Here is a 20,388-nt window from a genome sequence, read left to right on the forward strand (position 1 = left end):
AGCTTTCCATGTGCCTATCTGAGTCATCTATTTCAAGGTTGCCTAGAGACAATGTTGGGGGGGGGGATGATTCCTTTTGCGCAGGTACTGATGCTGGTCGCCAATATTTATTCAAGCTCTGCTCTAAGAGGGGAGGAGAAAATCACACATACATTCCTTGATTATTGAATGAGTGTTCTTCCGCCCCTCAAAAAGAGAAATCACCAGTGATTTTTTTACATTCCCTTTTATCATGGTTACCTGATCTAGTTCTTGATGTTTACCTGGACCGGTACTGGCTGTGTACTGGCTGGGCACCAAGGAAGATGCTGTGGTTTGGTTACACTATGAGAAGATTTGATTTTCAGGTCCAAGCTGCGGAGTTCTACTGAAGCTATAAAGTCCATCTCGTGATGTTGTACTCAAACTTACCCATTTCAAGTGGCTTTCACACCAACAGATCTGTATCAAAGAGCATGTTTTCTTCAGCAATGCACTCTTGGGGTGAAGTGATAACTGACTAAAACCGAATTCTGAGCTAAATTCTAGAGCTCAGACCCATACATCACCAGAACAACACATCGTACAAACACCAGTGGCCTGGTGACACTGCACAATGGCCACTGCAGGTCACATTTCCAATATTAATCCTTAAAGATCCCCTCACACCTGGTGAGTTTTCAGTGCTGCAAATGTAATGGGATGGCATGGTAATGAAACTCTCCAGGTGGCGACCTGAAGGCATCGCTGTCTCTGGAGCCGAGCAGAGCCAGCGTACCTGGCTCTGACAGCCAACGAACAGCCTTTGCTTTGTTACACAGAGTTCGGTTCAAATGAGGGAGAAGTCACCGGTCTTCAGAACATTTAAAGCAGGTTTTGCAATTATGGGTGACGATGCCTTTGTGTATGAATGCATGTGCATTTGTGCGTGAGAGGGAGAAAGAGAGAGAGAGAGATGGAAAGAGACAGATGCTTTAACGATTTAAGCTGACACATTTCACCGTCTACCTGCTTCGGCCAGTGCACATAAGAGCCCATTATTGTCCTCCTCTCATTTAGCATCTGCCTCATGGAAAAAGTGACTTATCCCTCGTCCACATTTTATGACGGTGCATGAGACAGGCTTTAATGCCCTGCTTCCTGCCTCAGCTCTTAGCCAATCAGAGCAGAGCAGGACTGATGACATCAGAGACAGTATGACGTCAGTCGCACACACGTAGCCCCTTCTCTCAGATCAGTGGCCACAACAGTCCAGCAGATGTGAAGGACATGTTTTATAATGGCCATCCTTTTTGTATGATTTATATCAAACAGGTCACAGTCAGATCTACTGCACACGGCACTGGCCTTATTGCATACATTCTTTTAAGTTAAAAGTATGTGTCTCTCTCAGGTGAACATTGCAGGTGTAAGGCACAGTTGGAGGAAGGCCTGCAGTATTTGGTTAGCTATTTTTAGATGTGCCCTTGAAGCAAGCCAGCTGTGGGCTTTTGCTCCTGACAGAACTGAGACACCTAATATTTGTTTATGTGCTTTTTCCTAATTGAATTATGAAACATTTGCTCCACACTGTATCCCCTTACTCTTTGTACACAGCTTTCAGTCGTCCTGCAGACGCAGCATGCAAACCGGAAAGTTATCTTTGAGCACCTGTGTGCAGACTGGGAACTTCAGAAGGTGTAATATGTAAATGGCTTGCACTGTAGCAGCCGGAATGACCGGTGATAGTGTGCTTGTGCATATGTCTGTGCTCTTTATCTGACCACTGAATGAATTAACCCTGTGTGTGTCCACAACACTTGAACTACAGCCATATTGCTATATCAGTACATGCATGCTCACATAAAATCTGTTTTCCATAGTCTCAGCTGCAAGACCAGGCTAGATTAAAAAGAACAGGATAAGGAGCCAGGGTACAGGCCTGAGTGGCCAAGCCCTACACACCAAGGACATCAGTCTGAGCTGGTGGAGGTGGGGATGGGGGTGGAGCAGAGCTGGACTGATAGGCCCTGAGAGCTTGGCAGGTGTGTGCTGCACACGTTCCCCTGAAAAACATCTTGGAAACTTTGTTACACCTTCTGGTCCACATATTTATATTTATAATAGGACTGACCGAAAGAGAACAACCGAATTAAGTAATTATTCACAAGATAAAGGGCAAGAGGGGTTACCCATAATGCCACAGTTTTAGACCACATCAGGAGCTTCTTATAGTCATACCCAAATGTGTCCAGCTCTGAACTATGGTCACAGCGTCATCCTGCTTGTATTTCAGATAGTGGTGAGGACCAAAGTGTGGAGTGAAATAGGGGATGAAGGTGTATCGAGAGCCATTACTGAAGCAACCCAATTACAATAGGAGCAACCCCACTAGTACTGAAGAAACACCAGTATAACAAAAACAGTAGAGCTGAACCGCTTCACAATGGTGGATTTCTGGAAGCATCACAAGTTAACTGTGTGGTTTTTTCCACATACATGATGATTAGCCTCTTTAATACACAGAGCAACCCTTTTGCTTTTTCCCCAGATTGCAGTTTCCTGGATGAGAAACAACAGCTATAGGAATTCAATTATTTGCTTTTAAAGCTTTTTCTATTTTCTTTTCTTTCTTTTTTTTTTTTTTTTTACAAATAAATCCCTTCATGTGGATCAGAAAAGTACATCCTTCCCTTCATGTATGTCAGATTAAAAGTTAATAATGAACTGAGAATGACTGAGTTGGTAATGGCTGGTTATTTCTTCTAACGCTATGTACATAGTACAACCTAAAACAAACTAGTGTGTTTGATTTATCTGCAATTAAAGTTTATGAATAGGGTGTTTCTAGTTCTTGTTCCAGTTTTACGAGTTTATCAAGTCCGCTTGTGAGTGAGTAAATGGAATACCGCGTGCTGCAGGATTTTAAAGTAATAGACATTTTACTTAAAAAGTAGCAAGCGTGCTTGTCCCATTTGAAATGCAAAGGTGTAGGCAAATTTAATAACGTTTGATAGCCTACTGCCGGTTTGTTAGATATTTGTAGTAATGCAGTAATCTATCCTCTGCTGGATGAGTTTCTGACCGACACCGCGGGGTAAGACAACATAAAGATTCCATTAGATGTACACACACTACTACCGCTTCAAAATTAAGCGCCAGAATAAATACTTCGTGCCAGACCCGTAACCTAGCGCGCCTAACGTAACAAATGTACAAATAATTTCCCCACTCTTAAATGCCAAATAACTATTTCCTCGCTCGTGAGCGACACGGCGAGCTTTCGCCAGCTGCACACTGCACAATTCAGTCCAAACGGAGTCCGCGTCCCATTGGCGGCTCGAGTGCTACGTGGACATAAGACAGCAACAGGTAAGAGCGCATGTGACCGTTATCGCTTCATTCTAGGAAAACAGTCACTGGCAAGAAACCAGCGTCGTGACAAAACGTTATGGAGAGTGTCATTATCACTCTTCTTTAATGATCTGTCATTTGCACTGGTGACTTTTGAAACAATTCTGAACAATCCGGTTTAACGGTAAGGCATATTTTTCGGTCACTTTCTTTCCCCCCCCCTGTATTTATCAGTTTATCAGCAAAAAGGCTTATTCACAGTGTAGTTTGTGGCGTGTCTGCTTCATCCGGAAATTGCAAGTGTTTTATATTAAGTAACATGTTAAACAACGATATCCATTTATATGTGTTTATTTCACGGGGATTTCACAGAATCGTTATTTTATCCAAATGAGGCAGAGAACTAACGTAGTGACGTGAAGTCCTCTAATACCGTGCGTTTCAGTAGTATCTCTTCCAAATTTCGATCCTGATCCAAATACGATTCAGATACGATCCAAATTATTATTATTTCTTTTCAAAATAAACTACTAACCCTAACTATTTGGCTGATTAAGCAGTTTTCAGTTTGTGTTTGTTTAAGCATATATTCTCACCCAAACCTGAATGGGCACTTAGCGGGGTTTCCATGGTGTTGCTTTGCCAGTCCCCTCACACACCAGGGCCTGCACAGCGGGCGTGGGAGCTTCTAGCATGAAGTCCAAAGGCAAGAGGTCAAAGAGGACGAGGCGCTCCTGGTCAGAGCAGGAGCACCCTGACTTCCCACTGGAGACGGAGCCGGGCTCCAGCGAGCACGAGGGCTCGGAGGCATCCCTGCGGCTGGGGGGAAGCTGGAGGGCGGCGCGGACGGAAGGTGGCGGGGGGTCCAGGGCGCGGCGTCGCCGCCGGCAACACGGCGGCACCAAAGAGCGCAACGTGCGGCGTCTGGAGAGCAACGAGCGCGAGCGTCAGAGGATGCACAAGCTGAACAACGCCTTCCAGGCCCTGCGCGAGGCCATCCCGCACGTCAGCCTAGACAAGAAGCTGTCAAAGATCGAGACGCTAACGCTGGCCAAGAACTACATCAAGGCCCTGACCGCCATCGTCCTGGACATGTCCGGCGGACGCCTGCCACACGGCGAGGGCCAGCCGGACGCCGGCGGGTCCAGGCTCCTGCAGCGCTACCAGAGGCACCTGGAGCTCGGGGACCAGGACGACCTGGCCAAATACCTGGACCAGATCCACGGCTTCAGCCACAGCAGCTAACGGCAGCTTGGGACCGCTGGAGACGGGACTGTACAGGGATCGCCGACTGCGCCTTGGGGCGCAGAGAGGACGAGACGTAACCGGAGAGGAGCTCAGAGACTGGGACGGGGTCAGGTGAAACCCTGTAGAGGAGCTCACAGTGGAACCATTGTGCTGGAGAATTTGGTTCAAAAAGATTATTCCATGTTAAATATTCTTCAGTGCTGAATCACTCCCATAGTGCCTGCCTTTTGTGCCATGACATCAGCAGACATTTCTTCTTCTATTATCCCTGAAAAGGATTTAACTGAATGCTGAATGAGTGAGTGGAAGGTAAACCTTAAAGAATATGGTATTTATTTATAGCCACTTTTATTGAAAGGGCACAGGCCATGCATACATTAACACTGGGAGGGCAGTAATGTGCCTCACAGACATCTGATGGGGATCATATTATAGCTTTTTACAGTTTTTCACATCAGTATTTTTGCAAATTAGCAACACAGTGAGCCTTTCCTCTTCTAAACATTCGCCATCACATTTCTTTATGGAACAAGTGCAGAAAAATGGTGCAAAAATATACAAACATTATTTTAAATCAACATTTAGCAGTACCAACACTTTCAAATATCTATATATTTAGTGATAAAGCCTTTTCATATTATTTACAGCTTTAACCATAAATAATGCCCTATAAATCAAGTTTAAATTCACAGACACTTCACCTTGTAATGCCAAAATAACCATACAGTAGCATTAACCATAATAAAACTGCAACATGAGAAATAAATATTCCTCTCCCTCTCATTTGTGCTACCTTTGAAAACGTGCCATTGTAAGTACCGATTAACTGTATACTAGGCATTTGAAGAGGTTTTAGATTCCTGAGAAAAGAAATATTTCCCCTATCATTGTCTTAATGCTAAGTATTGCACATGTATTTGACAGCTACACTACGAAAGCTCAGATGGTGGTCGGTGTATGATGATACATTCTCCATGTAGTCAAATGATACACCATCTTCTTGTGCTCCTTAGGATCTGATTCACATAGATCCTGTGTTCAATGGTTTAGAGCCTGAATCACATCATAGATCTTGGGTTCAGTGATTTAGAACCTCAATCACATTACTGATCCTGTGTTCAGTGCTTATGCTGAGTAGGGAAGCCTAACAATCTGTTAGCAGTGGTCAGTGAATATATATTATATACAAATTCCTGTGTGTACTTAGTTAATGATCCTTTTCCATTTAAATTTTCTGTCTGTTAAAAATGGTCTTGTCAGTGATACAGTCTGTAAACAAGTGTCTATTTGTGTTTTGCTAAATGTTTAACTGAACTTAAGGAGTACCATGTCTAAACATACACTAAGGTCCTGTGTTCTGAATACACTGTATTCTTTACCCCTCAAATTAAATAAAGAAAACAAAATCAAATAAAACCTTCACATAACCACAGACAATGACCATGACCATAAAAAGACCATAAAACAAACATGTAAAATTTAACACCATCCATACAAAAATACTATGTAAACATAGGATGAACATTTAAACATCATGTCCAACCCCTGACCCAGACCGGGAGCGCACTGCAAACCATGAGGAGCAGATCCACCTAGAGAAACAGAGAGGGGGGGGAGAGAGACACACACACTCTGGGAGGGGAAGATGTGTATCGCTAGCATCCCACAATGCTGCCGTTTATGTCCGTCTGCCCCCTGGTGGGTGGCGGTATGCAGGGAGGCAAAGCCACACCGCTGCCGTCGGTTAGCGACAGCATGTGGATGCGGGGTGCCTCCGTGGCATTGCCCCTCACGGTGATGTGGTCCCAACCACCCTGCAGGGCCAGAGACGAGACATGGACGCTTTAAACAGGTGGACCTGGGCTGTGAGAGGAGAGGGGAGGGGAGGTGAGGGGAGGAGGTTAGGGAAGGGGCTGAGAGGGGAGGCTCACCCCAATGCCGTAGTCCCACGACTGGCCTTTGGGCTCCACGGGCTGCACGCCCAGCCTGCGACACACCGTCCCGCAGCTCAAGCTCTGGCTGCCCTGCACTTTATCCGCAATGATCCACACCTGCAGACAGCAACACGTCATGGCATAACGATCCACACCTGCAGACAGCAACACGGCCCAGCGTGGCTCCGGCACCCGCGGACCACGGCAAAGGGCCGTCCCGGCGAGCAGGGATCGGGACGGGCCGCGTCCGTACACACCTGGTCCAGAGGCCCCACGGACACCTTGCGCACGTTGTTGGAGATGTGCTCCCACGAGGAGCCCTGAGGGTAGCTGGGGGTCACGCCATGGCGGTACCATAGGTTTCCTGCAGACACACGAGCCCAGGCTGAACACATTGGTGGGAGCACAGGCCTGGCGTTTAGTTAGGTGGGCGTGTTGAGAAAGGCACCAGGTGCTCATACGTGAGAGGTCAGAAGGGAATGGACAGCCTGAGTCTCAGGAGGGTCTTACCACTCTCATCCACCGCACAGACCGACGTCCTCCCCACCGATACTTGTCTGAGCTTCTGTCTGGCTGGGGAGGGGATGTGGTACCAGCAGTCTCCTGTGAGCATGTGTGTAGGACAAACGTAGACACCGTGTGAGGATGTGGGCCCATCCACATGTCACATTTGTTTCATACATGTTTATGTAACCATGTATAATAAAAATTTCTTATTCCCGATGTCTCCTGCTCCTAACAATGAACTTTAATCGCTGAAATAACTAGTAAATATAGAAATAGTGAACTGAAAACGAATGTCCCCAGTGCTGCGGCCGTCAGCATGACAAGCACTTCGATGACTCACTACAAGTAGGAAGAAGCGTTAGAATTTGCGCAACCGCGTGGCCGTGAGCGCGGTCATCCTGGCATTCCTAGCGTACCAGCGCACGCAGCCAACAATACAGCACCTGCAGGGCTGTGGGGCGAGACGGAGCCCCTGTAGAAGGTGGAGCCGTCCCGGGCGATGGCCCACACTTGGTACGCCCCTCCGATGGAGATGGACTTGAAAGGCTGGTCCGTGCCCACATGTAGCCAAGATGTGCCCTAGAAGTCATGGGGGTTGCACAACAGGCGTTCATTCAGATGGTCCGCCTTGTGTGGGTGAGCTTTTGTTTTTTTGTGTGTGTACATACTTGGGTGTATGTACGCGCTAGAGGTTGTTTGGGGGTTTAGAACAGACGTCTTACAGCGGGCGTGAGCACAGACACCCCGAGGCGGCAGAGCACGTCTCCCTTGCTGCTGATGGCCCACAGCGGCACCTGCTCCACCGCCGCCCCTGGGCCGCCTGGCCAGATGGTGATGTCACTCAGAGGGATGGGCGGGACTTCCTGCCAGGGACCGGTTGTGGTGAGTTTGCATTTCCTGCCCAGAGATAAAGGAGTGGAAGTGCACAGGGTAAACGGACGGTGAACAGAACGGGGTCAGCTGGGATCTCTGCTTGTGTAGAGAGAGACAGAGAAGAGGGTGAGGGAGGGAGAGAGAGGGGTAAGTGGACACCAACCTGGCCCAACGCCTGCGACGGACAAAGTCCTTCATGGTTTTATGACCGTGGTATGACCTGAAACAACAAATACAAGTTGCTCAACAAAACAGCAAAGGAATTCTGTTTATTGGAGACCTTTAATGCCACCATAAACTGCTACACATCACGTGCCCCGTCAGAAAGCATCAGACGACATTATGTCACTCAGGCATATATGCAACACAAAAGATGATCTGCAAACGTACGCTGGGAAGTCCGCTGCGTACTGCCAGCCCTCTCTGTCCGTTCCCCCTGCCACGCTGTAGTCCACGGCCCAGTCCGACACCTGCCACAAACACACCCCCGCCAGTACTCACCTCCTCACTCCACACCTCAACATTCCACCCCTGTGTTGTCTGTGCTGCTCATGCAATTTTCTTCACATATCAGACCACATTTTTGCAACAAAAGAGAAAAACCACTTTGAATGACCGAGGTTTCTGTTAGGCGCAGTGGCCACAATGTACTGTGAGATAACTTTGTGAAACGTAGCGTGACAGACCCATGTCCAGTGTGGGGAGGGTGGCTTGGTGGTGGTTTTCGTACACTCCTGGAGGCCTGAAGCATCACTCCACATGTAGCGGTCTGTAGGGAGACCCCTGCAGGACACACACAAGTATTGCAGTACACACACACACACTCTCTCTCTCTCTCTCTCTCTCTCTCTCTCTCCTCTCATCTCCTCTCTCTCTCTCTCCTCTCTCTCTCTTCTCTCTCTCTCTCTCTCTCTCTCTCCTCTCTCTCTCTCTCTCTCTCTCTCTCTCTCCCTCTCTCTCTCTCTCACATCTCTCTCTCTCTCTCTCTCTCTCTCTCTCTCTCTCTCTCTCTCTCTCTCTCTCTCTCTCTCTCTCTCTCTCTCTCTCTCTCTCTCTCTCTCTCTCCTCTCTCTCTCTCTCCTCTCTCTCTCTCTCCTCTCTCTCTCTCTCTCTCCTCTCTCTCTCTCACTCTCTCTCTCCTCTCTCTCTCTCTCTCTCTCTCTCTCCTCTCTCTCTCTCATTGAATCACCAAGTCCCCGCAATGCTGCATGCTTACCTGTTGGTGTAGCCGGTCACAGGATTCCATCGCTGGTTCTCGTATATGTACACACTCTTCACATCGGTCCTGCGTGTAGATGTTGTCAGTGCTGCTAGCCAGACCTGCATACAGAAGGAAAGCCTCAGTCACACACACGGGAGCCCCCACGGCCCACGATGCCACAGGGCTCGACGGGAACGCCACATTGTGTTCGAAGGAAGTGCACGACTGTGTTACCCTGAAAGAAGCCTCCACCATAGCCTCCCGTGTGGACCCAGGCGGTGTGGTCGTAGCCAACGCCCCAGACCACACCCAGACTGTTACACTCCACCACACGCAGGTGTCCTCCCACCTGACGCCAGAACCTGCCACACATCAAAACCATCTGTAAACTAAACCACAACCAACAAAATATTTTACTACATCTTTCAGTGCCACCTACATCAAACATGCACTGCTGTTCTGTATATAGTAACCATTTGTTAATTACATCTAACATCTACATCTACAGCACCTCTTGGTGTACTTCAGTGGACAGTTTCTGATGACTGGGGAGGTGGTTGCTGGCCCCTCTCCTGCCCACCCACCAGCATGTTAGTCACCAGTGTGTGGAGATCTGTTCATCACTACAATAACTCACGTTGAAGACCAGTGGTGAGTGGGGTGGTGGATGGCTGCCAAAGATTACATACAGTGCGGTGCCATGTAAATTAGAACCTGATCATATTCAGTTAAGAACTCAGAATGTTCAGAATTCAGGTGTTCAGAGTGCAGGTGTAAGGTAGGTGGGTGTGGAAGAAAATGGGCGCCATGCCAAGAGCGACGGCATTTGAAAGCGTGCCGCTGCAGTCCAGAGGAGGCACTAACATTTGGTCGCAGGGCGTGGGGCTAGGGCGTAGCCTCCAGGCTTGCTGTGGGCTCGCTCACGAATATGTCCCCTTTGCAGGTGACTGACCAGATGGCCTGTTTGGAGGGCGGGCCCCGGATGCCTCGGGAGTCGCAACAGGACACGCTGAGCAGGGCCAGCTGAGGACACACACACAGTCCCTCAAAATCACAGCACCATGATACGTCCTAAGCCATCAATAAAGGGGTCCCCCCACACGAAGATGAAGCCCCGCCCACCATGCTGCAGGCCTACCCAATCATGCATCTCTAACTCTGTGGCTGCCGCCAGGCGGATGGGCCACCTCTGCTTGGTCCTGTCGGCCGTGTAGATGGCAAACGTGTGCTTGGAATCATTCAGCACTGGCACCAGGATGGTCACTTCATTCACGAACGTGTGGAGGTACTGATGGAGGGAGGTTAGGGGGGCAGAGAGAGAAGAGAAGCACTGATCCCACTGCTTCTAAATAGCGTCCCTTTCCTGGGGGGTGCTGTCATGGCAGTATGATATACCGCCTCAATGAAACTATGCTCAGGGTTATTCCATGGAAACTGTGTCACTGCAAAAACATAACCACATGCTACTCTCCCTCACAGTTGGTGTGTGTGTGTGTGTGTGTGTTTCTGCTGTGGAAGACACCTTCTTCTCCTCGTTGAAGGTGTAGTAGATGAAAAGGATGCCATCCTTGTTGCCTTCGGCTCCTGAGAACTGCTCCAGTGCAAACTGCACATCCACCCACTTGTGAGGTTTCCAGTCCCTCCACCACTGCATGGAGCCCTTCTTCACCCAAACGGACTGGATAGGGCCAGGGAGGAAGAGGAGAGAGAGGTGAGTGGGAACAGTTCATTTTACTGCCTTAAATGACACAGATCAAACCATCTGGAGCGGTGATCGTTAGAGAAGCTGATGGACATACTCCGTAGGTAACACTTACTTTGTAGACTTTTGCATTTACTCCTGTCTCGGCACTCTACCATAACTAGAAACGACACAAATGAACCAGAGCAGCCCACCAGTGTCCCAGAGAGCGACCCCTGTGGGGTGACCGCGCGCTTTGAGGGTCACCTGCTCGATTGCCTGCTCGTAGTGTCTGAAGTTGTCCATCTCCCTCCTGGACCTCTCGCTGAGCTGCTCCAGGATCTGCTTGTGCCAGGCTGTGGTCTGCGCGGGCGTGATGGACAGCGGCATGGTCTGGAGGGCGGACGTCAGCCCTGCGAAGAGAGGATGTTCGGAAGAGCAGAGCCAAATCTGCTAAACCAGCCACGCCCGGGCTCCTTTCATTAGCGGGCCGTCAGGACCAATTGTGTCTGCGTGTGAGGCGAGTGGCTGACCTGTGGAGCAGTTGAACCACCCAAGCTGGGAGTGAGAGTCCACTGCACAGCCGCCCCCGCTGACCCAGGCCCAGATGGGCCGTTCGTCGGCCCCGTACGGTTCCTCCAGGCCCATATTGTAGTTGCCGGCGGAAGAGAGGCTGCCGGATTCAGAAGTGTCCGCCGTGGGCCCGGCGTTCAGGTGCGTCTGAGCATCCTCCAGGTCTACGTTACTCCACTGGGGGTCCAGGCCTCCGGAGCGGCTGGGTGTGAGCACCGGAGCCGAGGCTGCAACACACGCCCCCTCTCCCTCCACGGCAAGGTCCTCTTCTGGAATGGCAGGGCCCAGGGTGGCCAGCCCACCCTCTCTGTCGGACACCAGCTCTGAGATGAAGCTGTCGCTGGTAACTTTGGGAATTCTTCGTTTAGGGGCATCATCAGGCTCAAAGGTGAAAGGGGCTCCGTCAACAATCTTTTCTGATCCTGAGTCCACGTCACTCAGGCCACAAGCCTGGGACTGTACATGAACCTCACCACCAAAGAAACAACCAGCACTGTGATACAGACACACACAAAAACACATTTAGTCTGGCCCTAGAACACTAAACACAACCAACATTGGTCCATCCGTCACCCTCATGATTACTTCCTGTGGACAGCATGTCAGCACCTCTGCAGGCTACTGGCGCTGGACTGGGAACGCTCGCCGTCTCTGGCCGTGGTCACGGTCTTCCAGGCCTTCCCGCTCAGCTCGCTGGCCGTCACGCCCTGGCGGAAACACACGGCCCGCTCCTCACAGCTGATCGCCCACACCTGCAGCACGGCCACACGGGTACGAGACACGACGGCCGCAGTTTAGCTAAGTGGTGCTGCAAACAAGGCCAGCTTGGTAAGCTGTACTGAGCACTTGCTTCTCCAAGATTTTTTGTGTTTACAGTGTATCACAGAATGAGTACACCCCTCACATTTCTGCAAATATTTATGTATAAATTTTCATGGGATAACACTGACAAAATAGCACTTTGCCTCAATGAAAGGTCTGTGTGCAGCTTATATAACTGTAAATTTATTCTTCCCTCAAAATAACTCCATATACAGCCATTGATGTCTAAATCATCAGCAACAAAAGTGAGTACACCCCTTAGTTAAAGGTCCTGACGTGTCAATATTTTGTGTGGCCACCATTATTTTCCAGAACTGCCTGGACTTTACCAGAGCTTCACAGGTTGCCACTGGAATGCTTTTCCACTCCTCGATAACGACATCATGGAGCTGGTGGATATTCGAGACTTTGTGTTCCTCCACCTTCCGCTTGAGGTGCTCCAAAGATATTCTATTGGGTTTAGGTCTGGAGACATGATTGGCCAGTCCATCACTTTATACCCTCAGCCTCTTCAATAAAGCAGTGGTCATCTTAGAGGTGTGTGGGGTCATTATCATGCTGGATCACTGCCCTGCGACCCAGTCTCTGGAGGGAGGGGATCATGCTCTACTTCAGTATTTCACAGTACATATTGGAGTTCATGTGTCCCTCAATGAAATGTAACTCCCCAACACCTGCTACACTCATGCAGCCCCAGACCATTGCATTCACAAATTAATCTTGGTCTCATCAGACTAGGGTTGCAACGGTATGAAATTTTCACGGTATGATAACCGTCTCAGAAAATACCGCGGTATCACGGTTATCACGGTATCACAGTTAGTTTGTATATTATTAAAAGATACACTGACCCTTAAAGAAATTACAACAAGTTTTTTTTGTTCAATTAACTATTTATTGTAGAAACCTGGAACTATTGTATACAAAATGCCTCCTTTAAAAAAAAATAAGCTGTAAACATGTTTATATAAATACTGCAAAATTAGAGAAACCTAAATCATGGATTTCAGTACAATTATTTAAGTTTAAATTATTTAATATCTGATAAACTCAGCCTGGGTCAGTGTCTGATCAACAACTGTTGTAAACGTCCGTTGTACTGCCAAGTTAGAATATAACCAGATACTGCAGAAAGAGATGATTTATTTCTGACATGACCCTCACAATAGAGATTTCTATTTTAAGGCTTTCACACCGAGTCTGGTTTTAACATATGAAAAACAGGCACGTTAGAATTTGAAAATGAACGCATGTAAATTAATGGCGTCTTTCACATCCAGTGAAAGCAAGGACCATAAAAAGCTAGGTTTATTCTTTTCACTAGTGACCGTAGCGCGACTCCGCACAGTTCTCTCGTATTACGTTAACAAATACGAGCCTCTTGTAATTCCAGGATGAAACATGAGAAAACGTGAAGACGTTAAGATTGGGCGTTTTGAAAATAAACAACCATTAAATAATGTGATGAAAAAGCGAATTATTTCGAGTATATGTATAAATATTTAACTTTATTAAGTTTAAGGTGCTGGGAGATATTGAAACGGACCTTTAAAGTTACGTACAAGTGCTTTAATTCCACCTTGTAAAGGTGTATGAATCCTGCAAACATGACTTTGTTCATTGCGCTGAGTCGCGGCGCGCGCAAAGTTACAAAATTCGAGAGGTGCACGACCTCGCGAATCGACAGCGCGTGAGACCCTCGCGCACGGGCGGAGCCACCGCGATTACGTCATTTTCGCCGCTGACTTTAGTTTAGCTTTTTTTTGTTAAAAAAATTGTAAAGTCTGATACGCTTTCTGCCATTCTCACCGCTGTGCTGAGTAGCTGAACCAGAGCGGAGTTGCGCATGCGCGGGTTAGTTTCTCCGCTGGCTTGCTTTTTACCGGTAATAAGCAAACGCACACGGTATGATAACCGTGTATTTTAATACCGTGGTATACCGTGAAACCGGTTACCGCTGCAACCCTACATCAGACCATAGAACATGGTTCCAGTAATCCATGTCCTTTGTTGACATGTCTTCAGCTAAGTGTTTGTGGGCTTTCTTGTGTACAGACTTCAGAAGAGGCTTCCTTCTGGGGTGAATGGTCTGAGTACTGACAGGCTGGCCCCACCCCCACCTCTTCAGTCTCTGCAGCAATGCTGACAGCACTCCTGCAGCAAAGACAGCATTTGGATGCGACACTGAGCACGTGCACTCAGCTTCTTTAGACGACCAACGCGAGGTCTGTGCTGAGTGGTCCTTGCTCTTTAAAACACTCGACAATCTTGGTCACTGTGTTACAGCTCAGTTTCAGGGTGTTGGCAATCTTCTTGTAGCCATGGCCATCTTCATGTACCTCAGCAATTCATCTTTTAAGATCCTCAGAGATTTCTTTGTCATGAGGTGCGATGTTGGATCTTTCAGTGACCAGTATGAGAGAGTGTGAGAGCTGTACAACAAAACTGAACACACCTGCTCCATATGCACACCTGAGACCTAGTAACACTATCGAGTCACATGACATTTTGGAGGGAAAATGACAAGCAGTGCTCAATTTGGACATTTGGGGTGTAGTCTCTTAGGGGTGCGACTCACTTTTGTTGCTGGTGGTTTAGACATTAATGGCAGTATATGGAGTTATTTTGAGGGAAGAATACATTTACACTGTTATATAAGCTGCACACAGGCTACTTTTAATTGTGTCAAAGAGTTATTTTGTCAGTGTTGTCCCATGAAAAGATATACTTAAATATCTGCAGAAACGTGAGGAATGTACTCACTTTTGTGATACACTGTAACTCCGTTAACTGGCCAATTAAATGATTGGTAGTAATCAAATTGCCACAGTAGCAGGGCATTTAAGACTAATTATTTGAATGCACATGTCCAACTGTTCAATGTTTGGCAAAATTGTTTTTGCAACTGTTAATGGAAACTGTTAATGGCTAAATTCACAACAGGGATTTGATCCATGAATCAACCAATACATTTCCTGGTTCAATTATAAATGGTATTTAAACAGTCCTCCTCATCATGCTGTTCACATTTTGACATAATTAGACCATGATGACACCTAACAATTGATCAATGGTACCTCACCATTGCAAGGCATCAAACAGGATGTTCTCAGACAGAAGTGGCCACCAAACTTAAGAATGTCATCAGCAGGTTGCAACAGAGAAACATACTGGAAGAGTCACAAAAAGGCACAGAAGCGGAGGTCCGTTGGCCACATCCCACACTGATGACTGCTTCATTGTGAACAGGATGATGAATGCCACACAACTCCAGGCACATGTAACGGAGTTAAGAGGCACCCAAGCGTCATCTCAGACCATTTGAAATTGCTTATATCAGAGTGGTCTGCGTGCTAGAAAACCTGCAAGGATATGTTGGAGACTTTAAAGATTGGTGGCTTGGTGGTTAGCACGTTTGCCTCTCAGCACTGGGGTTTTGTGTTCAAGTCCCTATCTGAGTGGAGTTTCCATGTTCTCCCTGTGTTTGCGTGGGTTTCCTCTGGGATCTCCGGTTTCCTCCCACAGTCCAAAAACATGGAGGTTAGGTAAATTGGCTTCCCTGACAAATTCTCCCAGAGTGTGTGTCTGTGTCTCTCTGTGTGTAAATGAATGTGTGTGTGCTTGTATGCCCAGTGTTGGATGGTGCTCTGCCACTAAGGTCTAAGGCGCAATTGGCTGCCGCTTCTCGCCGGTGTGTGTGTGACTTGTACTTGTATTAAAATTGTAAAGCGCCTTGGGTATTCTGAAAGGCGCTATATAAATTGAACAATTCATTCATTCATTCAATAGTCAAATCTAGTCAATACAGAACTGCCCTACACTTTGTAACAAGCCCATAATACTCGAATAAAATCATCAATCACATCAAAGTGCCTCTGCATGAACAACGCAGGCCTAATTTCATCTTCATGGACGACAATGTTCCAGCTCATTGAGGTCACCACGTAGAGGCTTTCTGTATCTCTGTATCCGAGAACCTCAATGATCTGAGGGCTGCCCTTCAAGAATGGGCAGACATGCTTCATCAGACAATAAGTCAACTTGTAAACAGCATGAGAAGTTGTTGTAAAGCTGTAATTGATGCTCATGGTCACTTGAGTTACTGAGACATTGACATTTTTCGTTTGGGTTATACCCACCACTGTTGTTGGCTTTAGTTTCAATAATTGTTTGAGATTAAGAAATCACCAATGCATGCTTCTACTTAAATGCCCTACTTTCAAGATATAAAATATTACTGTAGTGTGAACGTTTTTACGTTTTCCATGAATTTCATGGCGAAAACCAAATCTCTCTTTTGTAAGTAGTGTATCTACTTGTCAGAACTGTATTATCAACAGCAATTACAAAGTCCAAGAGCAGGTATCACACAGTTATCTAATCTGTGTGAATCTTCTGGACACGTGTGAAAACAAAGTGCCTTCATTCTCCAAATGTTCACACTATTTCTTCACTTTCCCCTAAGCAGCAGGAACATGACAGTTGAGAAGGCAGTTGAAAGTACCGCATATCTAGTTTCGCACCAAACATCTCCCAACATGCAGAATTAGATTAAGTAATCCATGCTGACTTCAGTGTGACCATCTTCTACATGTGTATATAGCATACAGGGTAGCACAAGGTTGGCAGGATACTTTTTTGAGTGTTTTATTTAGGGGGGAGTGTTTAGTTGGTGGGAGCTAAGAGAGGAGGGTTGGTTTCAGCATTAGAGGATCCCATTCGTATCACTCAGCATTTGGGACGATCTCTCTTTCACAACCACACACACACAGAAATTCAACCCTGCCTACTTGGGCATGCAGTGTAGACAGGGTGCCATGTGTTAACAGTAAGAGCAAAGAAGCTGAGACCTACAGCACAAACACACAATCAAACAAGTGCTTCAACTAATGATCAATCAAACAAGTGCTTCAACTAATGTTCCCACTGCTGCATTCCTTAACAAAGCTCTTTTGGTGGTTTTCACCAAAAACAGTACTCTATGGAGTCTGGATTTTCATTGTTTTTTGCCTTACCTGGTCATTGAGGCCGACATTGATCATTACCATCTCCCCAACCATCCCAATCCAGCCTGAGCCACAGGGGTTGTGGGAATTCACACCCCGCCTAAACCACACCTGTTTCAAAACGGCAAGAAAAACCTGTTCAGAACTGAGTGACTGTAGTATGGGAGGGTTGAAAAGGGTGTATGATCAATGACTTATTCTCTTACTTTATGGTCTTTTGTCACAGCCCACACTACGTTGATTCCCACTGCTACATGTATAGCCCCAACTTCTGGATTTGGTGATTCAACCACGACCCATGTGGAGCCTTGCAAAGCAGAAGTGATCTGTTACTGAATTATGGCATGAAGGACACTATGAATCCACAACACATGCGCTCCACCACACCAGAAGAAGAGAAATTGGTGAACTACTGCTGAGCATCACAGTGGATGTAGCATTACGGTGCTAGCTCACCTTTTGGACAGTCTCTGGTGATGCCTTCTCTGACCAGCAGATGCCCCTCCCACAGCACTGCCCACAGCAGGTCAGATGGCCCACAGCTGACCTGCACCACTTCCCCCGGTGTGAGCACCTCCTCCCAGACTGAGCCCTCTGGGTTATGGTGGTGGATGCCATCCCGGAACCACAACTGCACCAAAACACAGCCCAGAAAAATAGTAAACGTCTGTGATATAACACATTTGCCCATTTGTTACAGCTGTTATAACTATCCAAACATACAGCAGAGGTTTTATTTTATATAACCAACATAAGTTGGAAACCCCCTTGAACAGAAAGTTGCCATGCAGTGCCAGCTGACCTTTCCCTGCAGAGAAACGGCCCACAAAGACAGACATCCCTGAGGCTCGTCCGACACCTCCCAGCCGCCACAGCTTATGTCGTTAAATGGGTCGGGCAGAGAGACCGTCTGCTCCATGGGGATCTGGTGACATGTAAACCACCCACCCACCAAAGAAAGAAAGATAAACAAGTAGCGACAAGCTGAACCAAGGTCAGGTGGACAAATTAATGTACCGTGTTACAAAGTGTTTCCACGCGAGACCACGCACCTTAGCCCAGGTGTCTTGTGACTTGTACCTCCTGTATCGTATCCATCTGCGCCGGCGGACACACGAGTTCCATTTCTTGTCTTTGGTGTACGTGGCCGGAAAGTCAATAGCGTATGTCCACCCCTAAGAATTGGAAGGAGGTGGAAGTTACAGCTAGAGGGCGCTCTAGGGCTTGTGGCATGCAGCAGCGTGGGTCCTCCCCACTCACCCCTTTCTCTGTGGGCTCTCCTTCGAAGTTCTCGTCCACATACCAGTCGGCCTCCCACTCCCAGTTCTCCGAAGGGAGCCGGAAGCCATCCAGAGGCTGATGCTGCAACCCGGTCACATCACTCCACTGCCAGCGGTCACTAGGCAACAGTCGATCCGAGAAGCCATCTACGGGGTTCCACCGCTGACACCAAGGAACAACTCAGTGACTGGCCATACGCCTTTCTGCACAGCAACTTAGCAACTTGCCGTATGTGTGGGTCATGTGGAGGGGGTGTTACCTGATTCTCGTAGGCCTCCTCTTGGTAACGTATGGGCACATCACTGGCGTGGACGTTTAGGTAGATGTTGTGGTCGCAGGCAATGCCCCAGCAGCACTGCTGCACAGCGGTGACCCGTTTAAACTCCAGCTGGGCATCGCGACACTGCTCCCAGTGCTGCCCTGCTGTGGACAGGCTATAAACCCTCCCATACACGTCTACTGCCCACAGCAAGGAGCTAGGCATGGTTTACTCAGCAGCACAGGAGAGTCACCTGAAGACCTGAAACCAAATATCCCTTTTCAACTGAGTTCAGACGCAAACATCAATGCCACAATAACACGCAAGCTGTCTTAAATGGTTGTAAATCTAATGTGTCAAGTCGGCTTTGATAGCAAAAGTGCTTTGAATCATCTAAATTCTCACCACTATTCCTAGGTGAAAGGACAACTAGGGTACTACTTTAGTGTCGTTATCAATCCGCGCTGATGTGGCACAAGGCACAATAAGCCGACAAGACCCACTAAGCACCCTGCTGGCCTACGTAGCAGATAAAAAACCTTACACACACATTAAAATGAAAGCTCAGCTGCACCAGTTGTATTGACGATAAACAAACATTACATTAAACATAATTAGCCATTACATCTGCATTGTCTTAAGTCGTAATGCGAATAAAATGTGGCATACTTATAAACAAATCTTAACTGTCGTATGCAACATTAAAGCACCTCCTTGCCAACGTATTCCCTAATAACATTAGCTGGCTAAGCTACATGGTAATACACACTTGTCATTCATTCGTTATGGCAGTTGTGCTGCTATAAATGTCGGGGAGAGGCAAAGTCAAACACGATAACTGGCGAGACAGTTCAAGGCGCCCAATTCCACTAGTGTATGTAGTTGTCATAGCGGTTACTTCTCAAAATATTAACGCGCCGGTTCAAAATGAATGGCAAGACCAATTTGCTATTTAGCTAGCTAGCTAACAGTATGTGTAGCTAATGCTAGCTAGCTAAGTGGCTAAGGAAGTTACCTAGCTTTAGGTAAACAAAACAGGATTTAACAAAAAAGGTATTAATTGGAAGTCCTCCCATTAATATGGTACTGCCTACGTATCATCTTCACTGTCACTTTAAGTGCTTACCTTATTGCTACCTGTCTGTCATACAGTCTTAGCCTATCCGCTGCAATTATCTAATATCATTTACCCAGTGTTTTTAAATCTAACCTGCAACAAATTCATATCGTTACTAGCTAGCTAGCTATTTACATCTCCATCTGCTCTAATGTGAAGCAGGAAGTGATGGGTGTGTTGGGGGTGTTTCTGTACTACAGAGACCGCTAGATGGCCCCTGAAATTGACGACTATGTTCGTAAGTGTGTAGTGAAATCTTAGGTAAACATACTGTTGTGGAAATTCTCCGTCACAACAACCAGGGTCTCTCTGTGAGAAGAGAGTGTCCGTGAAAGCAACACCCAAACTCACTAGTTTATTTCTCACGATGCCTGTACTTATATATCTTAAGGAATGGTCATGTGTTACAAAGTCATACCATTTACGGACACAGATTACACAGATGAGCTATACGTTAGCACCAGTAAATCCTGTCTAAGCACATAAATTCTGCACTCCTAGGGATAACTTACTCGTGTCGGGAACAGGTCTTCTATCTGGAACATGCCTCCATTCCCGTCTTCTTCCTCCTCTC

General features: G+C 47.2%; 2 protein-coding genes across 3 annotated transcripts in view; one reads left to right on the top strand and one right to left on the bottom strand.

Moving 5' to 3' along the window:
• The window catches only part of bhlha15 (basic helix-loop-helix family, member a15), a 12,964-nt gene extending 8,141 nt beyond the window's left edge, over positions 1–4,823 (top strand). Inside the window, exons 1-3 of one of the 2 annotated variants that reach the window (XM_077000267.1) lie at positions 1–2,003; positions 2,255–3,496; positions 3,959–4,823. The exon at positions 1–2,003 is cut by the window's left edge and continues 1,842 nt beyond it. In XM_077000267.1, the coding sequence (XP_076856382.1) occupies positions 4,006–4,557 (552 nt within the window). In that variant the 5' untranslated portion in view covers positions 1–2,003; positions 2,255–3,496; positions 3,959–4,005 and the 3' untranslated portion in view covers positions 4,558–4,823. The remainder of the gene's footprint in view (positions 2,004–2,254; positions 3,497–3,958) is intronic. The other variant, XM_077000268.1, reaches the window with a different exon arrangement.
• Positions 4,824–4,874: 51 nt separating this feature from the next.
• On the bottom strand, positions 4,875–19,981 carry tecpr1a (tectonin beta-propeller repeat containing 1a). The gene is given in 27 exon segments (XM_077000266.1): positions 4,875–6,374; positions 6,492–6,611; positions 6,752–6,858; positions 7,005–7,097; positions 7,445–7,580; positions 7,724–7,898; positions 8,038–8,094; positions 8,265–8,344; positions 8,561–8,657; positions 9,091–9,158; positions 9,160–9,194; positions 9,310–9,437; positions 9,940–9,968; positions 9,970–10,098; positions 10,214–10,363; positions 10,598–10,753; positions 11,024–11,169; positions 11,290–11,822; positions 11,939–12,081; positions 17,167–17,268; positions 17,364–17,464; positions 17,614–17,788; positions 17,960–18,082; positions 18,210–18,332; positions 18,418–18,600; positions 18,698–18,958; positions 19,824–19,981. Coding segments are annotated over 26 exon segments (3,573 nt in total). The 5' UTR covers positions 18,923–18,958; positions 19,824–19,981; the 3' UTR covers positions 4,875–6,215.
• Positions 19,982–20,388: the final 407 nt, after the last annotated feature.

This window comes from Brachyhypopomus gauderio, chromosome 3 (assembly GCF_052324685.1).
Source record: "Brachyhypopomus gauderio isolate BG-103 chromosome 3, BGAUD_0.2, whole genome shotgun sequence".
NCBI classification, from domain to species: Eukaryota; Metazoa; Chordata; class Actinopteri; order Gymnotiformes; family Hypopomidae; genus Brachyhypopomus; species Brachyhypopomus gauderio.